General features: G+C 40.2%; 1 protein-coding gene across 4 annotated transcripts in view; it reads right to left on the bottom strand.

Annotated features, from left to right (window-relative positions):
- Positions 1-1,511: 1,511 nt before the first annotated feature.
- The window catches only part of ACADSB (acyl-CoA dehydrogenase short/branched chain), a 50,408-nt gene continuing 40,545 nt past the window's right edge, over positions 1,512-11,374 (bottom strand). For 3 of the 4 annotated variants that reach the window (XM_054521369.2, XM_054521370.2, XM_063727013.1), the window contains 4 exons: positions 9,354-9,443; positions 5,470-5,607; positions 3,496-3,595; positions 1,512-2,961 (listed from right to left, as the gene is read on the bottom strand). In XM_054521369.2, coding sequence (XP_054377344.2) covers positions 2,891-2,961; positions 3,496-3,595; positions 5,470-5,607; positions 9,354-9,443 — 399 coding nt within the window. In that variant the 3' untranslated portion in view covers positions 1,512-2,890. 4 annotated transcript variants of the gene reach the window in all.

Raw genomic sequence — 11,374 nt, 5'->3', positions numbered from 1 at the left:
GTTAAAGGCATTCAGTTTTATAAGGGAAGCAGAGCATAAAAGTTTGGAAAACTTGCAGCCTGACTATGCAATAGAAAAGAAAAATCCATTTTCTGGGGAGAAATTCAAGCTGGCTGCAGAAATTTGCATAAGTAGCAATAAGCCTAATGTTATTCCCCAAGACCATTGGGAAAATGTCTCCAGGCCATGTCAGAGAACTTCCTGGCAGGCCCTCCCATCACAGGCCTGGAGCCCAGGAGGAAAAAGTGGTTTCATGGGCTGGGCCCAAGGTTCCCATGCTGTGTGCAGCCTAGGGACTTGGTGCCCTGTGTCCCAGCTGCTCCAGCTGTGGCTGAAAGGGGCCAATGTACAGCTTGTGCTGTGGCTTCAGAGGGTAGAAGCCTCAAGCCTTGACAGCTTCCATGTGGTGTTGAGCATGTGGGTGCACAGAAGTCAAGAAATGGGGTTTGGGAACCTCCGCCTAGATTTCAGAAGATGTATGGAAATGCCTGGATGCCCAGACAGAAGTTTGCTGCAGGGGTGGGGCCCTCATGGAGAACCTCTTCTAGGGCAGTGCAGAAGGGAAATGTGGGGTCAGAGCCCCCGCACAGTGTCCCTACTGGGGCACCACCTAGTGGTGCTGTGAGAAGAGGGCCACCGTCTTCCAGACCCCAGGATGGTAGATCCACGGACAACTTGCACTGTGCACCTGAAAAAGCTGCAGAGACTCGACGTCAGCCCATGAAAGCAGCCAGGTACAAGGCTGTACCCTCCAAAGCCACAGGGGCGGAGCTGCCCAAGACCATGGGAACCTACCTCTTGCATCAGCATAACCTGGATGTGAGACGTGGAGTCAAAGGTGATCATTTTGGAGCTTTAAAATTTGACTGCCCCGCTGAATTTTGGACTTGCATGGGCCCTGTTATCCTTTTGTTTTGGCCAATTTCTCCCATTTGGAATGGCTGTATTTACCCAATACCTGTACCCCCATTGTATCTAGGAAGTAACTAGTTTACTTTTGATTTTACAGGTTCATAAGTGGAAGGGACTTGCCTTGTCTCAGATGAAACTTTGGACTGCGGACTTTTGGATGAATGCTGGAATGAGTTAAGGCTTTGGGGGACTGTTGGGAAGGCACGATTGGTTTTGAAATGTGAGGACATGAGATTTGGAGGGGCTGGGGTAGAATGATATGGTTTGGCTGTGTCCTCACTGAAATCTCAACTTAAATGGTATCTCTCAGAATTCCCGCGTGTTGTAGGGGGGACCCAGGGGAGGTAATTGAATCACGGGGGCCAGTCTTTCCCGTGCTATTCTCATGACAGTAAGTCTCACAAGATCTGATGGGTTTATCAGGGGTTTCCACTTCTGCTTCTTTCTCATTTTCTCTTGCTGCCACCATGTAAGAAGTGCTTTCCGCCTCCCACCATGTTTTGAGGCCTCCCCAGTCATGTGGAACTGTAAGTCCAATTAAACCTCTTTTTCTTCCCAGTCTTGGGTATGTCTTTATCAGCAGTGTGAAAACAGACTAATACAACCAGATATATATTTTATTGCATTTTGCCTGTTTATAATATATATTGCAAAACAATAGATTCATTTTTGCCTTTCCAAATATAAAATTATTTTAATATTGAATATGCTTTTTCAAACTCTACAGCCCCCTCTCTCCCTCATTCCTTATGAGATTTTGATACACTTCTTAATGGGCAAGAGATCTTTCTCTTGAGAATCACTGAACCAAAACCCAATTTCTGAATTATTATTCAGGATAAAGTGCAATAACCATGACTGAAGAAACAGTATTCAATTAAAATACAGAAATTGTCAACTGAAAAATAGTGCATGACAGAATATTCCAACACTGTACTGAATATTTTCTGATTATTAAATCAAATTACTTAAACCTTATACTTGAAAATAATGCACATTGGTTTTTAAAATGACCTACTGAAACCACCATAAAATGTATCTTTTATACAGGTTAATTATAGGAACAAATCACGTTGCTTTACATTGTTAAAATAATATTTTCTTCAGTTATATGACCTACAAAATTATACCCTTATTTTCCACTGATTCTCATATTTAAAATCAGAATTTTTAGATTTTTCTAAATAAATTTTCATCAGTTTTGACTTCACTTGCAACTTAGAGTTGAATCTATAAAGTATCGGATAAAAATTGCCTACTATGTAACAAATATTTCTCTCATGCCACAAGATTAAGATTTAATAGGAATATAAACTATTTCTATAAGTAATGTTGTACTTCAGATGCCTTTATTTTTCCAAATGATGGGATGAAACTTCTGTATACTCTGAAACTAGGATGATAATATAAATATCCAGCCAGGCACGGTGGCTCATCCCTGTAATCCCAGCACTTTGGGAGGCCGAGGTGGGCGATATCTTGAAGCCAGAAGACCAGCCTGGGCAATACGGTAAAACCCCACCTCTACTAAAAACACAAAAATGAGCCAGGCATGGTGGTGCATACCTGTAGTTCCAGCTACTTGGGAGGATGAGGCATGAGAATCACTGGAACCCAGGAGGTCGAGGCTGCCGTGAGCTGAGATCGCGCCACTGCACTCTAGCCTGGGTGACAGAGTGAGACTCTGTCTCAAATTAAAAATATATACATATATACGTACAGAGCTTTAAAAACAGTTTTGGAAAAAAATAGAGGTGCTTATTTCCCAAGTTTAAAAGTGGATCTCCTGTGCCTAAGTTAAACAGCCTGAAAAGAGAAAACCAAAAAGGCCAACCCCAGGACCCTGACTAAGGGCTTCAATAAAATATTTGAATGCTGTGGAAGTTTATTCCCATGCAAGGCACTTACTCCCAACAAGACACAACAGTTTAAAATTTTACAGCAGTGATACCAGGGAGGGGTCCCAGTCCTACAGACGTCAGTATTCTGCATCGATATGCTTTGCAATAGTGTTCAACTGGATGTTGGAAGCTCCTTCATATATCGTGCCTTAAGCAAAAGGAAGCAGAAGGAACAATGAGGAGTTGGCGCATGGTTAAGACAAGAAATAGCTCTATAAACATCACCTTTGCGCTTGCTATAAAACAGTTACTAGTCACATCACTTGATGTCCCCTGAATATGGTACTATTTCACAGAGTAATTTTGACTAAGAGATGACAATTTCCCATTTGGTTTCTCGATGTCCAGGATCAGTATTAAACTGACTAAAGTGTAATCAAAAGTTGAAGATTTTGATTCTTCAACAATTGATGCATAAGCTCAGACTGTTATTTGTGGCAGTTTTACTAAAAAGCCTGTAGAGGCATTTAAAAAGGCAATTTGATATTTTTAAAAAATACAGAACAATTTTTTTTTGAAGGACGAGGTAAGAAAAAAATCCAGCCACATAAAGAGAGCCACTAAACATATACTGAAGAAATTAAAATTGCTTTTGCCTAGGATAAAATCAACAAATAAAACAGCCAAAATACCTACAGAGGCAAATAAAACAAAATGAAATATATAAAAAAAATCTATTTACCAATCTTTGCATCTCGGAAGTATTTCTCCACAGGGTAATCTTTGGTGTAGCCTACTCCCCCCATCCACTCGATACATTTACTCGTTGTTTGTCCTGCAATCTACCAAAAGCAAGCGCAAATCACACACTGAAACCACATAACTTATACATGATAAACACTTCTGGGTAACATTTTCAGCAACATGGATTCACTGTTAGTGGCACTGGAAGGACTAAAGTTATCTTCTAAACTAGCATTGTCTCTTCAGTCCCATTCTCCATACCATTTCTGTAAAACATCCTATTAATTCACAGAATCCCCATTTTCTTAAGAAATTAGAGCATTGTTCCCATGAATCTGCATGCTGAGAGATATCATTTATTCAGGAAATGTTTACTGGGGGCTTAACGGACGAGCTAGGGGACATTTCAAGCTGAGGACCAACATGTGGAAAGCCTCCAAGGGGAGAATGAACTCTTCAACCTCCAGCCCCTGAGACAGCCAGTGGGCTGGGATCGGGGTGATGTGTGAAAGGAGAATGGAGGAGCGAGAGACCCTGCAGAATGGCTCCTCAAGGACGTCCACATCCTAGCCCTCAGAGCTGTGAATATGCTGCCTTCCATGGCAACAGGGACTCTGCAGATGTGGGTAAGGATATGAGATGGAGAGATTACCCTGAATTATCTGGGTGGCTGTAATATAATCACAGGAGTCCTTATAAGGAAAAGGAGGAGGCAGGAGAGTTAGTCATGGAAGGTGATGTGACCAGAGACAGGAAGCAGAGTCAGAGAGAGATCTGAACATGCCACGTTGTTGGCTTTGAAGATGGAGGAAGGGGCTACGAGTCAAGGAATGTGAGCAGCCCCTAGAAGCTGGAAACAACTGTCCGCCAGAACCGCAGAAAGGCAGCCCCCGCATTCCAGTGAGACCCATTTCAGATTTCTGACCTCTAGAAGTGACAGAAAATGAAACTGCATTGTTTTAGGTCCCTGAGTTTTGGGTAATTTGTTATAGCAGCAATTGGAATCTAGTACGGAGAGAGTTCCATTTGTTGTGAGAAGCCACTGAAGGGTTAAAGCTGGAAGGTGACATGGCCTCACCGCCACTTTGAGAAAGGAGAGAGGCTGGATGGGAGGAAGCACCAGGGACCAGGAGGGCAGCGAGGTGACTGAAGTACAGAGGTGGCAGTGGAGAGGGAGACAAATACACCATTCAAGGAATCTTTCAGGGGTAGAATCATAGGAAATGATGCTGGACTCAATGTGGGGGGTGAGGGAAAGCAGGGTGTCAAGATGACGCTCAGGTTCTGATGGTGAAGCAGAAGTTGGACATGTTAGTCTGGAATTGAGAAAGCAGTTGAGGTAGGATATTTAAATTCATGGGCTGGAGAGGTTAAATGAGAGTTTAAAGCCATGGAATGAATAAGATATGGCTGAGGCTGCGAAACAGCTGCCAAATGATTTGGCTAAATTCTCTAGCCACAGTCTAATGTGTTAGCTCTAGAAAGCAAATGTATGAGTAGAAAGTTTTAGACAATCTTTTCTTGGTGTTTTAAATCTGATTTGTTCATATGATGGACCCATCATCTTCCACGGCATTCACTTTGCCCGAACTTGACACCATAGGCATGACACCCTCATTCAGAGGAGGCTCAGCCATGGATTTGAGATGGGTGGTCTATCTGAGCTGGGCTACTCACGAAACATCGACACCTCACAGAACTGAAGGTTTTCCTATGGCAGTTTGAGATGGGTGGTCTAGCTGAGCTGGGCTACTCAACGAAACATTGAGACCTCACAGAATTCAAGTGTTTTGCTATGGCAGTTTTCCTTTTTTGCTTTTCTATTATAAGAAATAAAAGTCCATGTTATCTTAACTTGAAAAACAACCAAAGTACAATCAACATTCCCAAGAGAAAATGTTAATAAGTATATATCTGAAAAAAAAAAAAAAAAGGCTGAATTACTTTTTCCTTTTTTTTTTTTTTTTTTTACCTCTGATGCATAGTATTTGGCCATTGATGCTTCTTTTATGAATGGCTTTCCAGCTTCTAAAAGCCTAGCAGCGTTGTATGTTAGTAATCTTGCGGCTTCCAGCTGGGTGGCCACGTGAGCCACTTGGTGTTGGAGGCCCTGTAACAGTCAGGCCCAAGTTAGAGAATTATGATTTCAAAAAAGCACCTCAACCTCAATGTCCTGCCTAGATACACAACACTGACAGACTCAAAATATACCCCAAAGGAAATTTACATTCACGTCTTTTAAATACTTTAAAATGAGTAATCTAAAATGAAATGTCACACTAAAAGTATTGTTAAATCCTCTTTTCCTAGAAAAACTTCAAAGTTCATGTAATTCTTCATGATTTTCAAGATTTAAATAGTAAAGTATAACAAAGTTAGGTTTAAAAACTTGACTGTTACATTTAATAATTACTTCAACTCTCTTTTGATCAAAATTGAGCTTAAATGAAATCCTGGCACAGCAAAACTTTGAATATATTCTTTATTTGCTTGAATTAAGAAAATTTTGATTTTGTATATGGCTTCCAGGCATTAAAAAATGTTAGCTACAAAGTAATGAAGAATATTTGAAGCACCAATTAGTACCACCCTGAAATTTTAGAGGGTGATTAGGTCCACACTAAATATTTGCCAATGAAAGAAACAACAGTTAACTTAGTGAGCCGGAATACAAACATTAACATTTATAAACAATTTTCTGCAAATAACAGGCACAGATGTTTACTACAAACTGAAATGTTTCTCATGCCTAACCTATCCATCCACCCAGATAGTTATTGGGCACCTCTGAGATGGCAGGCACTGCCCTGAGTGATGGAGGCAGCACACTGAACATTACAGCCAGAGTTTCTTGTTCTCATGATTTATAATACATAGTCCAGCAGGGAGAACAGACAATTAAATAATTATAATAATGTGTGATGAATATTAAGACAATGAACCTTGATTAAGGCAATCACACACGAATCCCAGGAATGGCCTTTCCTAAACAAAAGGGAGGGACAAGTTGGAGAAAAACAGCACTGTTTGTTAATACCCTACAGATTCTTCTCTTTCTCTTTCTGAAATATGTGATACACACAACAATTTCGTATGTACAAAAAGAGACCATGTTCCGTATATGTAGGCTATGAAGCATAATAGTAAGTTAAACACCCACAAACTTATGTGCAGAGTCCATATCTTCTCCCCTGTGATTTATCTTTTCACTTTATGGCATATTTCAAGGAAAAAAACTTACTAATCTTACCACCCATCTTATCTTTAGGATTAGTCCTTTTTGTGTCTGTTTACAAAAACCTTTCCTACCATGAGGTTATAAAAATATTCTCTGTTTTCTCCTAAAATCTGTGAAGTTTTGCTTTTAAGATCATGTCTTTATATCTGACATCCATTTTCTGTGTATGGTGTGAGGTAGGAATACAGTTTCATTATTTTCTCACATAGAAAGAATATTCCCACTCAGTGATCTGTAATGCCATTTCTATCATACATCAAATCTGCTACATGCGTGGGTCTATTTCTGGCTTTTCTGTTTTGTTCTATCAGTGAATTTGTCTGTTTCTATACAAGTATCACTGTTCTAGGAATTTGGCTTTTTATGTGGAACTCAGAGATTCTGATTATTTTTGCAAAATACATTCAGTTCAATTAAACTTACAGTCACCATCCATGCTGTCTATTCCATTTGTCACATTAAGTACTGAGAGAGGCAGGAAAGTGACTGAGGCATGTCTCCTGCTCTACAAGAACTCACCATTGCTGAATACTCGTTCCCTAACTACATTGTGAACACAAGGCCTGGCATGGAGAACATGCTAAATAAATCTATACTGAATAAACAATTGAAATTAATAAAGATGAATAGGCTGGTCTCTACCCTCAAGGACCATGTAGTCTCGAGGTCAGAAAGATATGAATGAATGCATGCAAAGCAAACATAAGATAATGTGTTAGAAAAAACTCTACTAACTTTAATCAAAGCATTATACAGCTATAATAATGTTGCTTTTTAAGATCAAAGTTTCTTCTCCTTGATGTGCTTATTTCACATAGCATGTCTCTATCAAAACATCTCATGTACCTCATAAATGTTTGTGGGTACCTGTGTACCCACAAAATTTTTAAAAAATAAATTAGGCCAGGCGCGGTGGCTCATGCCTGTAATCCCAGAACTTTGGGAGGCCAAGGCGGGCAGATCACAAGATCAGGAGATCGAGACCATGGTTAAATCTCGTCTCTACTAAAAATACAAAAAATTAGCTGGGCGTGGTGGCGGGTGCCTGTAGTCCCAGCTACTTGGGAGCCTGAGGCAGGAGAATGGTGTGAACCTGGGAGGCGGAGCTTGCAGTCAGCCGAGATAGCACCACTGCACTCCAGCCTGGGTGACAGAGCGAGACTCCGTCTCAAAAAATAAATAAATAAATAAATAAATAAATAAATAAATAAATTTTAAAAATCTAAGTGTTCTTTTAACTATCCATACTAGGCATCTCTAAAGATGTCATTATGATTACACCTGTTAGTATACTTGACCCCTTCTGTGTATTGATCTATCTGTCTATATGCACAAGAACATAGTTTCCTGTGCATAAAGAAGATCAAAAGCCTCCTTTCAAAACGACCTTTACATTCTGTCTCTTTCACTGCAATCTTTTTGGTAGCTGGCTGAGAAAGTACTCTAGTATAATGAAAATTCGACTAGAAGCCAAGACAAAAAAAACCCTCTACTTTTGGCACCATATTAGCTTTATGACCTTGGGAACTCAGCCTCCGTGTGCTTCAGGTTCCTAGGCCTAAGATGGGAATGACAGCATGGGCTGTGGTAGGCACTGGCCAGGCCTGCCACGCTCAGTCCTTCTGGGTCTTGAACTGACTGTGCATGTCCACAGCCTCGTATCTCTACGCATGTGCAATCTGAGTGTGCTCGTAGGATGCCTAGTTGTTATTATAAACCTGAAGACAATGCAATATGACAGTTGGCAATGCAATCATAAATTGTACTTGGAGCCTAGAGCTGCTTAAGGGGAGGTTTTGCAACCATGTAAAGTAATTATTCTGAAATTTTAGGTGACATGCCTTCAGGTTGCCTAAAAGGTTTGGTAAGGTGCCACTCCAGGCTGCCCCCACCCTGGCAAGACCTCAAGGAGGGCAGGAAGAATACCACTGCCACCAAGGAATCCCCAGATTGCCTGGTGAGCTCTGAGAAGCCGCAGTACTGGACCAAATCAGTATTACCCAAGTGCTTGGCTGAGTGCACCTCATTTGTATTTAATGCAGCAAACTGTATCTTCCATGAGACGTAGGTGTCAAAGTACAGTCCTCTGAGGATTACCACATGGTTCTGGTCTGAATAGGGGACCCATAACAAGTGCTACCATTTACTGAGCACATGTTATACTCACGCAATGTGTGAAACACTTTATACATACCTCATTTAAAACTGGATAAGTAAGTAGTTTTACCTTTATTTTATAGATGAGGCAGTTTAAGACTAGGATGAGGTCACTTGCCTAAGGCCTAAAGCTGGTAAGTGAAAGAACCAGGATTTGAATCCAGGAAGTCTGACTCCAGACCCCCTGCCCTGAGCTTCTGAAGCAGTGAGGAGACAGCTTCATGGTGCTCACCAAGATATCCTGAATCATGCCATAGCTGGGCCTGAAGGACTACTGCTCTGCCCTTGGCAAAGATCAAGGCATTCACAAGTACACTCCCTGAGACCTATTCTTTCCTCCCCTACCCATCTCCCATTAAAATCTCCCTGAAGGGATTCCCTCCATGGATTTCAACACAGCCCTTCATTAACAGGAAGCTGGGGAAGTCCAGTGCAGCAGAAAGACCCAAATAATTACATACCTGAAAATCAAATAGTCTTTTGCCAAATTGTATCCTTTCTTTAATATATGGAATAGTGTAGTCAAAACATCCTTGCGCCAGGCCCAGCATCTGTTAAAAAAAAAAAAAAAGATCAGAATTTCTTATTTTGTTACAAGTTTAATTATCCAAGTTGTAAATTCCTTCTAAATATAAATTGAATGATTGGTGTAGGGGAAGAACTGGAGATGCTGAGGTGGTGAGGTGTGTGTTAATAACACATCTTCACCCACTGCATTTGTAGAACTGAACTTCCAATAATTGGGAGAAAATTTTGAGTGATTTCATGTGAATATGGGCATATTTAATTCTAGCAGAGGTAAATCTCCCAGCAAGGTTGTGTTCACACAACCTTTTTAGGTTAAGGTTACTTTTTAGGAATCTTCTTTAAGCTTTGATTCTCCAGGTATAAAATGAGCCATAGAAGTTTTGCTCAGAACTGGCCTTGAAGACTATAGAGGAATGCCCTCCATTTCTTCTAGAAGTAAAATATGGAAGGTCACTTCTTAACTTTCTACCTTCCCGTCTATTTTGTATATGACTAGGATTAATGACAGCTTCAATGAGACGGCATTAGAACATAAGAGAGCAGTGGTTGTGAACCCGAGCTGTACCATAGAATCATTTGGGGAACCTGATTTAAAACAATACTGATACCCAGGCCTAATGACTGAATCCAAATCTTGGGAGTAGAGTAGGTGGAGGAGTGTGACCTAAACCTCAACTCTGTAAAACTCCTTAGGGACTTAATATACAGCTAGGGTTGAGAACAATGGATAGAAAACATCTAGTAAAAACATTAATTTACACAGGACGTGGTGACAATTTTAGCTGAACTGTCTCACTGCTAACCAACTTTCATATCTATTATATGATTCAAGCTTAGAAATGGTTTCTAAATTTCAACATTAGGTCGCCATTAAATCACTAATTATGTCAAATTATAGTTTTAGAAAATCAATAGCTAAAGCTTTTGGGGGAAATGCCCAGCAGACTTATCAATTTATTTCATTAGTATTCATTCACATTTTCTTTTAGTCTTTTATTTTGAACTCTCTAGAGAACAGAATAACACGTTAAAAATTAAAGACACAAGAAAACCACAAACCCCAAATTCAAATGAGGCAGCAGACTCACTGCACTCTTGGCTGTGAGATAAGATGATGTAACTATACCCTTACAGCTAAAATTTGTACATAAATAATACCCTATATTGACATGAAGACTGAAATGATCAGTTATCCATCAAAATGGGCTTTTCTGCCTCAGTAAAATGTTTCTACTACAAACACTGAAAAACTGAATTCTCTCTGCCTGCAAGGTTTCGAGAACAGATGCCTTCAGTTCACTGTTACACTCCATGTGCCTCTTCCTCTCAAAGGCATCCACTGAGATAGTAACTACCTGACCTTAACTTTTAATTAGGTTATTAGATAACTTGGAGTAATTAGACTGAAGCCCAGGCTGTGTATTTTATTGCCAGAACATCTATATTATTTATATGTCTGAAAAAAATGAGATCTAGTATTGTAGTTTTTAATGTCATATCTAACTAAGTTGAATCACAGAAAAACTTTTAAGAGAACTGATAAAACAATATTCTTTAGTGACACACTGTCTAGCATTGTAGGAAAACTGGACTGAGTTTTGGTCTAAAAATAGTTAGCAAAGTAACAGCAGCAGAAAAAATCTAGGGTAATAATCTAATATTTATTCCAATAGCTTATATGTAACATCTTCAAAATTGAAAAGCTCTAAGTTCTTGAGTTTTGTATAATCACTGATTAAAAATATACTCCACAAAGGCCGGGCGTGGTGGCTCATGCCTGTAATCCCAGCACTTTGGGAGGCCGAGGTGGGTGGATCACGAGGTCAGGAGATTGAGACCATCCGGTCTAACACGGTGAAACCTCATCTCTACTAAAAACACAAAAAATTGGCTGGGCGTGGTGGCGGGTGCCTGTAAGTCCCAGCTACTAGGGAGGCTGAGACAGGAGAATGTC

The sequence above is a fragment of the Pongo abelii genome, chromosome 8 (genome assembly GCF_028885655.2).
Source record: "Pongo abelii isolate AG06213 chromosome 8, NHGRI_mPonAbe1-v2.0_pri, whole genome shotgun sequence".
Classification (NCBI taxonomy): Eukaryota; Metazoa; Chordata; class Mammalia; order Primates; family Hominidae; genus Pongo; species Pongo abelii.
This window is presented reverse-complemented; position numbering and strand designations above follow the sequence as displayed.